The sequence below is a fragment of the Oncorhynchus masou genome, chromosome 28, assembly GCF_036934945.1.
Source record: "Oncorhynchus masou masou isolate Uvic2021 chromosome 28, UVic_Omas_1.1, whole genome shotgun sequence".
In the NCBI taxonomy this organism is placed as follows: domain Eukaryota; kingdom Metazoa; phylum Chordata; class Actinopteri; order Salmoniformes; family Salmonidae; genus Oncorhynchus; species Oncorhynchus masou.
The window spans coordinates 19,188,590-19,202,907 of record NC_088239.1 but is presented as its reverse complement, the minus strand read 5'-3'; the positions used below and the strand labels follow the sequence as shown (position 1 = coordinate 19,202,907).

The window sequence follows — 14,318 nt, the reverse complement described above, 5'->3', positions numbered from 1 at the left end:
ACAGTGTGTGAAAACCTTGTGAAGACTTACAGAAAATGTTTGACCTCGGTCATTGCCAACAAAGGGTATATAACAAAGTATTGAGATCATTTTTTGTTATTGACCAAATACTTATTTTCCATCATAATTTGCAAATAAATTCATTAAAAATCCTACAATGTGATTTTCTGGATTTTTCTTCTCATTTTGTCTGTCATAGTTGAAGTGTACCTATGATGAAAATTACAGGCCTCTCATCTTTTTAAGTGGGAGAACTTGCACAATTGGTGGCTGACTAAATACTTTTTTGCCCCACTGTAGGTAGGAGCTAGCGAATGTAATTTTTGGTGAGTTTAGACATTTCCAAGTGAATGTGAACGAGAGACACAGTGCAAATTTAAGATTGTTATTTAACATTTGTATTATTCTTTTTATTTTTTGACTCGCTTTTTCTCCCCAAATTCAATCGAATTACGATCTTGTCTCAACTCTGAAACTCCCCAACTGGCTCGGGAGAGGCGATTGTCGAGTCATGTGTCCTCCGAAACATGACCCGCCAAACCGCGCTTCTTAATTGACACCCGCCCCCCTATTCCGGAAGCCAGCTGCACCAATATGTCGGAGGAAACACTGTTCAATGGACGACCGAATTCGGCCTGCAGGCGACCGACCCACCACAAGGAGTCACTAGAGCGGGATGACCCAAGTAAATACCCCTCCAGCCACACCTTCCCCTAACCCAGACAACGTTGGGCCACTCTGTCTGTATTGTAACCGGTATTGAAAAATCATCCCATGGCTATTTGCAAATACCCCCGTATATGGTATACTGCCCAAGCCTACAAGAGAGCCACTGAAGGGGAGAGCAGAGGGGTTGTCTGTGCATCCCTCTGCCTTCTGTGTGCATGTGTGTACGCATACATACAGTGCCTTCAGGAAGTATTCACACAATTTGACCTTTTCCAGTTTTGTTGTGTTACAGACTGAATTTAAAATGGTTTAAATTAAAATGTGTCACTGACATACATACAATCCCCATAATGTCAAAGTGGATTTTTTATATATAAATGAATTAAAAATTAAAAGCTGAAATGTCTTGTGTCCTAATATAACCCCTTTGCTATGGCAAACTTAAACGTTCAGGAGTAAACATTTGCTTAGCAAGTCACATAAGTTGCATAGACTCTATCTGTGTGCAATAATTGTGTTTGAAATGATTTTTGAATGACTAGCTCTGTACTCAACACCTACAATTATAAGTGAATTTCAAACACAGATTCAACATCAAAGACCAGGGAGGTTTTCCAATGCCTCTCTAAGCAGGGCACCTATTGGCAGATTGAAAATAAAAAAAGAAGACATTTGAATATCCTTTTCAGAATGGTGAAGTTATTAATTACACTATGGATGGTGTTGCTATACAGTCACTACAAAGATACAGGCATCCTTCCTAACTCAGTTGCCAGAGAGGAAGGAAACCATTTAGGGATTTCACCACTATACAAATGGTGACTTAAAAACATTTACAGCGTTTAATGGCTGTGATACGAGAAAGCCGAGGATGTATCAACAGCATTGTAGTTTCGCCACAATACTAACCTAATTGACAAGAGTGAAAAGAAGGAAGCCGGTTCAGATTAAAAATGTCAAAACATGCATCCTGTTTGCAACAAGGCACTATAGTAAAACTGCAAAACTGCAAAACGTGGCAAAGCAATTAACTTTTTGTCCTGAATAGAAAGTTTTATGTTTGGGGCAAAACCAACACATCACGGAGTAACATTCTTCATATTTTCAAGCATAGTGGTGGCTGCATCATGTCATGCTTGTCATCTGCAAGGACGAGGCAGTTTTGTCAGATAAAAATAAACAGAATAGAGCTAAACAAAATCCTAGAGAAAGACCTTGTTCAGTCTGCTTTCCAACAGACATTGGGAGACACATTCACCTTTCAGCAGGACAATAAGCTAAAACACAAGGCCAAATATACACGAGGAGCTTACCTAGACATTGAATGTTCCCGAATGGCCTAGTTACAGTTTTGACTTGAATTCCACCTCGTAACGCAACAAAATGTGAAAAAAGTTGAGGTGTGTGAATACTTTCTGAAGACGCTGTGTTCTAAAGATCTATTGTTGTGTTGTCATCTGTGTCTTGCTACACCAAACAAAATGGGAGGTGATGGAGTGAAGTTGAGTTAAATTGCTATTCGCAGTACAATGCCAAGACCAACAGTCTGGGACTAAACACCTCCCTCTGCAACTGGATCCTGGACTTCCTGATGGGTCGCCCCAGGTGGTAAGGGTGGACAACAACACATCTGCCACACTGATCCTCAACATAGGGGCCCCTCGGGTGCACGCTTAGTCCCCTCCTGTACTCTCTGTTCACCTACGACTGCGTGGCCAAGCACGACTCCAACACCATCATTAAGTTTGCTGACGACAATAGTGGAAGGCCTGATCACCAACGGGACAACCTATTGGGAGTTCAGTGACCTGGCAGTGTGGTGGGAGGTCAGGGCCCTGGCAGTGTGGTGGGAGGTCAGGGCCCTGGCAGTGTGGTGGGAGGTCACCTCTCCCTCAATGTGAGCAAGACAAAGGAGATGATTGTGGACTACAGGAAAAGGAGGGCTTAACACACCCCCATTACATCGACGAGGCTGTAGTGGAGCAGTCCGAGAGTTTCAAGTTCCTTGATTTCCACATCACCCACAAACTATCATTGTGAAAACACACGAAGACAGTCGTGAAGACAACTCCTTTTCCTCCTCAGGAGACTGAAAAGATTTTGCATGTGTCCCCAGATCCCCAAATAGTTCAAAAGCTGCACCATCGAGAGCATCCTGACCGGTTGCATCACCGCCTGGTATGGTAACTGCTCAGCATCCGACCGTAAAGCGCTACAAAGGGTAGTGTGTATGGCCCAATACATCATTGGGGCCAAGGTTCATGCCATCCAGGACCTATATTCTAGGCGGTGTCAGAGGGAGACCTCAAAAATTGTCAGATTCCAGTCACCCAAGTCATAGACTGTTCTGTCTGCTACCGCACGGCAAGTGGTACCGGAGCGGCAAGTCTATGTCCAAAAGGCTCCTTAACAGCTTCTACCCCCAAGCCATAAGACTTCTGAACAACTAATCAAATGGCCACCTGGACTATTGACACCTTCCCTTTGTTTTTACACTGCTGCTCCTTGCTGTTTATTATCTATGCATACTCACTTCACCCCTACCTACAAGTACAAATTACCTCAACTGTCCTGTACCCCCGCACATTGACTCGGTACCGATAACCCCAGTATTTAGCCTCGTCATTGTTATATAATCTTATTGTTTTTATAATTTTTTAAAACTTTAGTTCATTTAGCAAATATTTTCTTGAACTGCATTGTTGGTTAAGGGCTTGAAAGTAAGCATTTCGTGGTAAGGTCTACTACACCTGTTTGGTGCGTGTGACACAATTAATTGGTCGCCTTCAAATAATACATGGTATGCCTCTTGACATAATTTTAAGGTCATGGTGTCAAAGCAAATTGCAGGAACCCAAGAACAATCCACCAGGGATGTCTGGTCTTTGTCCAGCCCATTCAAAGCAGGGCCTTGGACACATCCAGTACCATCCCTCTTACATTAGAGCAGACCTGAGTTGTTGCCAGAAGAGTGACCAGAGGGCATGGCCCTATTGAATTACATTACATGACCAGTATCAATAGCAGACAGCATTGAATAGAAAAGGTTTAAAAACACAGTAGCGCCAAATGACCCTTAAAATTCTCATAGATCAATCAGAGACTACCCTGCCACAGGTAGGATATCAAACTTAAGCAGCAACGAGAACATTGCCTTTCAGTTTGTAGTATCTCAGTCCGCCTCATTATCAGCGGGTCATTATTAAACCGGCGAACTGCCCACACCGCCAAATAGTAAATGTGTGTTTTTCCCTCTCGTCAAAATATAATCACAGCGTTGTAATCTTAACCCCGAAACAGCGTGTTCCGGGGAAAAGGCCCTGCGACCAGCCGTCTGCATCTGCCGATAACAGGAGGACCGAGATTTTAAAAACTGTTGCTCCTCACCGCTGAGTCATTTTTAAAATAGCACTATCCAGTTTCCCCATGGAGAAGGGAAGAGCAGCTTTTTTTCAGAGGGGTGAATAGAATGGGCTAAATATCTTTGTTGCTGAATGTTTCCATCTCTCTCTGCATTCTGTGCGTGTGGATTTAATGGCTCGACGCGGGTCCAAGTAAATTGATTCTACCATCGTGGGGTAAGAACACAGTGGCGAGCCACCAGTGGCGATGAATGAAAGAGCTATCGCCTGCAAGTCACTCTCCCCGCTCGCTGACTCCACTAGCACCACGCTGCTTCCAGTTATTTCAATAGAGAACACAACCTCACATTCACTGGCTATTTCTTTTCTCTCCCTTTGATATGGAGCTGTGTATGTGTGTGTTTTTGTGTGTGTGCGCTGCAGATGCAGCAGTGTAAACAGTAGAATAGGCCTAAACGTCTCTCTTCCTGACTACCGATCTGTGTTTTGTGTGCCATGGTCCCTGTAATGTATCAGTTGAATGTTCTCAGTGTTGTCATTTCATATTACCAACATGTAGGTGTGACATGGTACACTAACTGATTAGCATTGCCTGGTTGGTCGTTGACCTAGTAGTCTAGTTGCAGTGTGCTACAAGGCACCGAATTGTTGACCGTGTTTAAATTTAGGCTTATGATCCTGTTGGAACCCCCCCCCCCTCCCCCTATAGTTTCCACTCTTTTTGATAGTCTCTGTTACCCTTTGAATCTCTGCTCTAGGATATGTTGTGTACAGTAGACATGACAATAAGTTTCTCTCAGCACCAAAGACGACAAGCTTATCACTTCATTCTGTCTCTGAAAGCCCAAATGACTAGTTTTTCATGTAGAAATGAAATGGCATCAGAATGCAGAGATAATACACGCTTCTGTCAAAATCAGAGCAAAGCAGCTCAGAAAAATGTTTTTTTGTCGGTGTTGTTGCTGGCTGGTAGGCGATCCGTTTTTTCCCCCGCACAGTACACAACACGCGCTTAAATTACATGCATCTCAGAGTCATTACATCTAAACCTTGACAAGACGTCAAAGCCCATGGTGTCGCTAAAATATATTTATCTGCCGTCTTTTCAAGGAATTGAATCACACCCGTACATCCAAAGAAACACTGCTTAAGGGTAAGCACATGGAAAGGCGGGGATTTACTCACTTCCTCTGTGAATAAGGCAATACTGAGCTTTTGCCTTGTTTTATTTCCTCCTTCCACGATATATATGGTTGATTTAAAAAAAAAAAATAGCAAATCCTCTCAATTCACCGAATGTCACACTGGGTTCTGAACAATGTGTGAGCGACACTCTCAGCCATACTTTTTATTTATTTATTACAAAGGCAGGCCTTTGTTCAATCACCTCAGAACTTGTTTATACACAGAGGACATTGCACATGGCAGCGTCTTTATATTCTACCTGACCTGTTATATTCATGTAAGTGGAAGTTGAATCCAGTCAAAGCCGGCTTCCCTCCATGGCCACTGGCAGGTATACAGATGTCAGTTAGAAGCAGTTGTGACAGGAAAATCTCAGTGTTCTCAGGACGGTTGTCAAGTTGTGGTAGAAGCTGAAGTGGTGGTGTTCCTCTGTCTGTGGTTGTCATAATGTCGGGTTTGCCTGTTACTGTAAGGTGTTTGTGTGGGTGTGGTGAGCTTTTTGACAGCCTCATAGTGGTAGAGTTCCGATGGTAGCATGACCTGTAGTGGCTGTGATGACATTGGAAAGCCTATGCTACTGTACAACACTAGATAGCCAAGAGTATGTGGACACCTGCTCGTCGAACTCTCATTCCAAAATCTTGACCATTTAATATGGAGTTGGTCCCCCCTTTGCTGCTATAACAGCCTCCACTCTTCTTGGAAGGCTTTCCGCTAGATAAAAAATACAAATAAAATGTAATTATTACCCTTTTTTCTCCTCAATTTCGTGATATCCAAATTGATAGTTAGTCTTGTCCTATCGCTGCAACTCCCGGACTCGGGAGAGGCGAAGGTCGAGAGCCGTGCGTCCTCCGAAACACGACCCTGGCAAGCCACACTGCTTCTTGACACAATGCTCACTTAACCCGGAAGCCAGCCGCACCAATGTGTGGGAGGAAACGCCGTACACCTGGCGACCGTGTCAGTGTGCACTGTACCCGGCCCACAACAGGAGTCCCTAGTGCGCGATGGGACAGGGACATCCCTGCTGGCCAAACCCTTCTTTAACCTGGACGACGCTGGGCCAATTGTGCGGCAATTGCGCGGCCGGCTGCGACAGAGCCTGGACTCTAACCCAGAATCTCTAGTGGCACAGCTAACACTGCGATAGACCACTGCGCCACTCGGGAGGTCTAGATGTTGGAACATTGCTGCGGGGACTTGCTTCCATTCAGCTACAAGAGCATTAGTGAGGTCGGGCACTGTTAGGCGATTAGGCCTGGCTCGCAGTCGGCATTCCAATTCATCTCAAAGTTGTTTGATGGGGTTGAGGTCAGGGCTCTATGCAGGGGCATTGTCATGCTGAAACAGGAAAGGTCCTTGCCCAAACTGTTGCCACAAAGTTGGAAGCACAGAATCTTCTAGAATGTCATTGTATGTTCTAGTGTTAAAATGTCCCTTCACTGGAACTAAGGGGCCTAGGCCGAACCATGAAAAACAGCCCCAGACCATTATTCCTCCTCCACCAAACTTGGCACTATGCATTCGGGCAGGTAGCGTTCTCCTGGCATCCGCCAAACCCAGATTAGTCCACCAGACTGCCAGATGGTGAAGCGGGATTCATCACTCTAGAGAACGCGTTTCCACTGCTGGAGAGTTCTATGGCAGGGCGCTTTACACCACTACAGCCGACGCTTGGCGATCTTAGGCTTGTGTGTGGCTGCTCGACCATGAAAACCCATTTCATGAAGCTCCCAATTTTAAGTTATTGTGCTGACGTTGCTTCCAAAGGCATTTTGGATCTCTGTAGTGAGTGTTGAAACCGAGGACTATTTTTACACGCTCCGCACTTCAGCACTCGGCAGTCCAGTTCTGTGAGCTTCTGTGGCCTACCACTTCACGGCTGAGCCGTTGTTGCTCCTAGACATTTCCACTTCACAATAACAGCACTTACATTTGACCGGGGAAGCTCGAGCAAGGCAGAAATTTGATGAACTGACTTGTTGGAAAGGTGGCATCTTATGACAGTGCCACGTTGAAAGTCACTGAGCTCTTCAGTAAGACCATTCTAATGACAATGTCTGAAATAGTCGAATCCGCTAATTTGAAGGGGTGTCCACATATGTTTAGATGTATAGTGTATGTATTACTGCAGACAAAGCTACAGGAGTTCTATTCTGTAATTTGCTTCCTTGTATTTTCTCTCTTTCTGCCAGTGTCATTGTTTCTATTTCTCTCCCTCTGTCCCACTCTTACAGGAACTACACAGTATGTCTTATTGAATGTGTTGTGTTACTCCAGCACGGGTTCTAAATCCTATTTTGTTGTATTCCTCAGGTGACTGTGACTTTGAGGTGCCCTACACGGCATGCGGCTACAGTCAGGGTAAGGACGATGACTTTGAATGGGAGCAGGCTAACACCATGGAGAGGCCGTCGCCCAACCCCTGGATGCCCACGGGTCAGTCTTCTTCCTCTTTCTCGCCCCTCCCCCTCCCCACCCAAACAGAAAGCCCCTGAAAAACAGAGAACCCATTCAACCCAATGACCCACTCACTCAGCACTAAGCATTTTCTCTTATTGTATTATCAAGGGAACGTCTCCCAAAGAGAGAATCTCCCCACTGGGTATGACCGTGATCTCTTCTACAGATAAGGTGGTTCCTTTTGAATGTTTACTCTCTTAAAGGAAACGTGGCAGATTTACGCTCTGCTCAGCATTAGGCTGTATTCAATGTCATTACTCTCCCTTTGTTGGGCCCGCAACTCATCACCTCACTCCGATGGGGCAGCAATAGTCGCAGTGAAATGTTGTGCCAACGTTGAGAAATAGCTTAGTGATGGCACCCGCTTTGACCTTTCTAATGAGGTCTACAAGACAGTGGCTCTTCTGTGTGAGCAGAGGTTTCTGTGGATAGAATGAGCACAGGATGAAACAGTCTATAGTCTCCGACGGCACAGCCAGTGTGGATTCATCTATGGTATTCATGAAGGAATGATGTGTTTACACTGCCTCTGTAGGCCGGTTAGTGCTGGTTATTGATTAAAATCTAGCCCAATAGTTGCCAGAGGAAGATTTAGCTACACTAGAGATTAATGATGTCCGGGCTAATTATTTATATATATTTTTAATATACGGGGTTAACAAACGGCTTCCTTTTTAATCTGATGAATTTCATGAACACAGTTTTTGTTGTGCAGTTTGTCCCTTGGTAGCTGTGGCTTGAAACGCCAACAATTTAATGTTTGTAGGGCTATTGTCAGAGCCTATTTCATAGATAGAATAGAATTAAAATGCTCTTTCATATTATGTTTTAGTTGCCATTTCTGTTTTAAAAAACAAGGACCGCTTGTCAGATGCTCTTCAATTATTTCACATAAATTGATTCTCCACAATGACATTGAAAAACATTTAAGAAATGTTCAATGCCTCTTTCATTTGCTGTACAATGAGCTCCCCTGGCACAGCATTGATCGCTTCCTCAATTTCAAACGGAAGAGTAATTGCCACAAAGGGAATCGACTAGCACCCTTTGATAATTGACTGAGGATGAAGAGGAGGACATTCAGTCACTCGATAACAAAGGTGACGCCTTTGGACAAATGGACCCCTGTTTTCCCTCTTTAATCTGATAAATCAGAGGCCCAATTCGCATGAAAGCCGCATCTCTTCGCTCTCACTGTCTCTGCTCTCATCCAGCTTGCCAACTGACAGCCAGGCTAGAATGAATTACCTGGACATTTGCTAATTTCATCGCTTTCCCACCTACTCCACGTCCATCGTCCAATGCCCTCTCTGTTTGAGAAATGACCTGACATAGCCAGGGAAGACGGGGAGGTGTTTACTTTGCCATTGGAAGGGTGATTTATGTGGCTACAATGGGAAGGAAGTTTAAAGCGTTGCTCGGCAGAGGGCTGTGACATACACAGTCAGGCCCCGGCTCCAGGACCTTTTTTAATTGATGCCCGCGACGGAACTCTGGTTGTGGCGGTCCAGAGGCCGCATTAGCATCATATTGTTTTCTCTAAGGAGCATCCCTATTGGGATGTGAAGCTACTTCTCTCTGATTGCAGCTGCCCCCCCGTTATTGCCTTCTCTCAATATCCTTTGCCGTGATTTATACACCGGAGTATATAGGTGCTGCGGAGAGCAATAAATCAAGCGTCTACCTTTAAAAAAAATGTTTTACTCACCCCTCACGCTGCGTTGTCAGCGGCCAGTTAGGGCGATGACATGCGAACGTGTGAATGTTTTTTGGTACAGTAAATGCTCAAAGCTAATTTGAGTGCAACTGACAACTGTTGATATTTATATATATCTCTCTATTTATAACAGGTTACATCAGTTGGGCCAGTCAGTATTACATATCCGTGTATGATTAAGGAGTGGCCTGTCGTAATAGTAGGACTATATATTCCTTCTCTCGTCTTACAGCTAAGTTCTATATCCAAATGTTTCCACCAGGCCACATTGCGTTATGTGTTACTCATAGAAGCAATTCTATTTCTATCATGTCTGCCTTCCATCCAGGAGAGGACAGGAGGGTGGCTGTGTTCTCTGCTCTGGGAGTTAGAGTGCTAATTAAGAGCCATAAGAAGTCTTATGACCCCTGTTTTGAGGAAGTGTGCCAAGCACGGCGAGGTCTGGGGAAAGGCACTTGAGGGCAAGATGACACAATGGCCACTGGCCTGACATGAAACCTAGGTCTGAATGACCTCTGACCCTGATGGCCCACCATAGCCACCTGCTGAGGTGTAGGGGGAGGGATGTAAGTGGGTGTAGCTACACCCTAGGGTGTCTTATCACATGTCAGAGGGACACACTGACTGGACACAATAGAACAGAGGTTATACATGCCATGTTAGTATCTCAATCATCCTGACCTATGGCTTTGAGGTGTTTGAAGAGTGCCCAATAAAAGCTCAAACCCATCAACACAGCACGGTTCCTTGGATGAGGCTGGCCGTCAGTCAGTCTCAGAACTCGCTGACTGGACCTCACGGTCTCCCAGTCTTGTATCTGTCTTTCTGAGGCTTGAAATCATTCCCCATCTACTGCCATAACAGGTGTAAACCCACCAGCCACCAGTCCAGCCTTTGAACAGTCCCACTTTGTTGCTTTTAGGGTTTATCTATCCTGCTGCATCTCTCTGAGATCCAACCAGCACTAATGGCGTGTTAAATCCCAATGCTCGACTTCGGACTTCCTCCATTACCAAAAGGATGGAGATGGAATTGACTCAGAGCTCTTCAATACAAGGTTGTAATGTGGTCAAGTAGCGCTGGAAAGTGTCCGACTTTGTCTCCCGTGTAGATAACGCAATTCTGAACCCATTACGTCACTGTTGGCAATTCATCTTCGGCAGAACGTTACTGTTTGTTTCAGATGGAGAACAGAAGTGGCGAGATACTGTTAAGTTTTCTCCTCATTTAACCTTCTGATGGTCACGTTGTAATCATGTCTGTAAAATCGAAACAAATGTTCCTTGGTGTCCACAAAGAGTACCAGCCCTATAAAAAAATAAATACATTTAAGACCAAAGGGGAGCAAAGGGGCTTCGCTAATGGACAAACCACCTCTACATTTGCCGACGTGCCTTATTAGATGATTAGATGATGTAAAAGATGGCCCCATATTCAGGTACAGCCCCCCATATCTAGGGAAACAAGCTGGTGAATAATAGGGTCTTTGTCTGGGTGAGAGGCAAACCGTGAGTCGGCAAAACAGACGTTCACACATCCCTTCCGTAACAGTCCCATCATGCATTACACCGATAAGTATCGCTTTGCAGCGTGACGGAGGGAACTCGCCTCATCCATCAACAGTCGAACGCAGAGAGATCTCACTGTCAGCAAACAGACTCCCGGTGTATCCAAACCCCAGTGAAGTTGTCTGTTCTGTGGAAACGTTAATAACCTGTGAGAGTGCAGTAGGGCTAAGTCAGATGACCGTGCTGTTCTGCTCTAATGAAAGAATCCTATCTTACTGCTGTGACTAGCGTGTTATTCCAGCTTTGTGTAATGCGAGCGCCACCGTGGAAAGGAGGTTAAAAGTGAATGACCCATGTAACTGCTGACCAAGCTGGCCTATCAGATCTGGGTTTACTGTACTGAGCTACTGCTTCCTTCAGGGTGTGGGAGCGGGGAACATGTGATGTTGATGTGATGTTTTTTTTTTCCTTTCTTTCGCTCTACTCTTGCTCTCTCCCTCCCCTCGTTCGAAACCCAGATAACGTTCCTAGTTTGCACAAAGAAGGTAATTGCCTCAGTACTGTGTGAATTTACTCTCTTTCCTCGCACAGCTCAAGTACTGTTAACTTTTTGGTTCTGAGATGAATGTTAATAATATTGTGTTTTAAAATAGAAAGTGTCATACTACTTTTTTAGCGGTTGACCTAGGGTACATGACTAGATTTACACACTCCAGTGGAGCATTCAAACTGGTAAATTTCATCATGTAATTTTGTCATCATACACAGCTGGTCTATCCACAGACGATGTCAGTGGGTCCTTGTACAGTAACTCTGAAAGTCATGGTAATACTCCCTACTATATATACTGAACAACAATATAAACGCAACATGTAAGGTGAAAGATGATAGAATTTGTCCGTACACACAAACGGCTTCTTTCTAATAAATGTTGTGCCCACATTTGTTTACATCCCTGTGAGTGAGAATTTCTCCTTTGCCTAGATAATCTGTCCACTTGACAGGTGTTGCAGGTCAAGAAGCTGATCATAACACAGGTGCAGCTCAAGCCACAGATGTCTCAAGTTTTGAGGGATTGTGCAGTTGACATGCGGAAATGCAGGAATGTCCACCAGAGCTGTTGCCTGAGAAATTAATGTTAATTTCTCTACCATAAGTCGCCTGATTTAAAAAAATAAAAAATAATAATAATAATAATAATAATTTAGCAGTACGTCCAACTGGCCTCACAACCGCAGACCACGCGTAAAAAATCAAATCAAATCAAATCAAATCAAATTTTATTTGTCACATACACATGGTGACAAATAAAATTTGATTTGATTTGATTCGATTTGATTTTTTACACGTGGTCTGCGGTTGTGAGCCCAGACTGGGAACTCCACACCCGGATTCTTCACCTGTGGGATGGTCTGAGACCAGTCAACTGGCCTCACAACCGCAGACCACGTGTAACCACGCCAGACTGGGAACTCCACACCCGGATTCTTCACCTGTGGGATCTTCTGAGACCAGTCAACTGGCCTCACAACCGAAGACCACGTGTAACCACGCCAGACTGGGAACTCCACACCCGGATTCTTCACCTGTTGGATGGTCTGAGACCAGTCAACTGGCCTCACAACCGCAGACCACGTATAACCACGCCAGACTGGGAACTCCACACCCGGATTCTTCACTGTTGGATGGTCTGAGACCAGATGGTCTGAGACCAGTCAACTGGCCTGTGGGATGGTCTGAGACCAGACAACGCAGACCACGTATAACCACGCCAGACTGGGAACTCCACACCCGGATTCTTCACCTGTGGGATGGTCTGAGACCAGTCAACTGGCCTCACAACCGCAGACCACGTATAACCACGCCAGACTGGGAACTCCACACCCGGATTCTTCACCTGTGGGATGGTCTGAGACCAGCCACCCGGACAGTTGCTGAAACTGGGGGTTTGCACAAATGGTCCCAAAAAATGTTTCAGGAAAGCTCATCTGTGTGCTTGTCATCCTCACCATGGTCTTGACCTGACTGCAGTTCGGCATCGTAATTTACTTCAGTGGGCAAATGCTCACCTTTGATGGACACTGGCATGCTGGAGAAGTGCGCTCTTCACGGATGAATCCTGTTTTCAACTGTACGGGCAGATGGCAGACAGCGTGTATGGTGTTGTGTGGGCGAGCGTTTGCTGATGTCAACATTGCGAACAGTGCCCCACTGTGGCGGTGGGGTTAAGGTATGGGCAGGCATAAGCTATGGACAACAAATTGCATTTTATCGATGGCAATTTGAATGCACAGAGTTACCTTAATGAGATCCTGATGCCCATTGCCGTGCTATTCGTCCGCCACCATCCCCTCATGTTTCAGCATGATAATGCAAGACCCCATGTCCCAAGTATCTGTACACAATTCCTGGAAGCTGAAAATGTCTCAGTTCTTTCATGGCCTGCATACTCACCAGACATTGAGCATGTTTGGGATGCTCTGAATCAACGCGTATAACCTCGTGTTCCAGTTCCTGCCAATATCCAGGAACTTTGCACAGCCATCGATGAGGAGTGGGACAACATTCCACTGGCCACAATCAGCAGCCTGATCAACTCGATATGAAGGAAATATGTCGTGCTGCATGAGGCAAATGGTGGTCGCACCTGATACTGGGTGTTTCACAAACTGGATACTACCGTGCTCCGAGCAAGTAAATTGGAGCACAGCAGGGTCGGCGTATGAGTCCGACTCAAAGTATGCGAAATGGCGCAGGGAGGGCACTTGAATGCGTACTCTGTTTGTATGCATCATTTATTTTGAAGCACACATCGATGCAAGCTTCAACGGAAAGTATTCAAAGGAACATGATGCAACTACGTAAAAAAACGACTCACATTTTCTTAGTCAAAGACTGAAGCAAGAGAAAATATACTCCGACTTCGGAATTAAATGTTGCCTATTCACATCTCATATGTTGCCTGACTACAATATTTTAGTTTGATACCTTAATTAACACAGCATGTATTTATTAACTGGTTAGCTTAACTTGGCCAGAAATAATTTTTAGTTACCTACTCACAAAGAATTGACATCTACCTTGGATAACATTGATTTTAGGTCATTGTTGCCTATTATACTATCTGTTTAGCTACATTATTACGAATAACATAAACATTTGCTTTGTGTATATCTTGTTTCGTCTATTGCAATTGTCCTGGCTAGAAGAAGGAAGGTTCAGTGAATGGGTAAGTCAATAGGTTTAAATGGCTGGCTAGCTAGCTACCCATGAATAACTGTCATCCCATATATCTAGCCGATAATTATGAAGTAAAATGTTTGCTTTGTGTATGTCTTGTTTAGTCTCTATTGTTGCCATTGTTCTGGCTGGAAGAAGGTTCAGTGAATGGGAGATAAAGCGTGAGGTAAT

The 14,318-nt window shown here is 44.7% G+C and overlaps 1 protein-coding gene across 10 annotated transcripts in view; it reads left to right on the top strand.

Annotated features, from left to right (window-relative positions):
- LOC135517303 (receptor-type tyrosine-protein phosphatase mu-like) overlaps positions 1–14,318 on the top strand; it is a 288,195-nt gene that overhangs the window by 52,417 nt on the left and 221,460 nt on the right. For all 10 annotated transcript variants that reach the window (XM_064941482.1, XM_064941481.1, XM_064941484.1 and 7 more), the window contains exon 2: positions 7,536–7,658. In XM_064941482.1, coding sequence (XP_064797554.1) covers positions 7,536–7,658 — 123 coding nt within the window. The remainder of the gene's footprint in view (positions 1–7,535; positions 7,659–14,318) is intronic.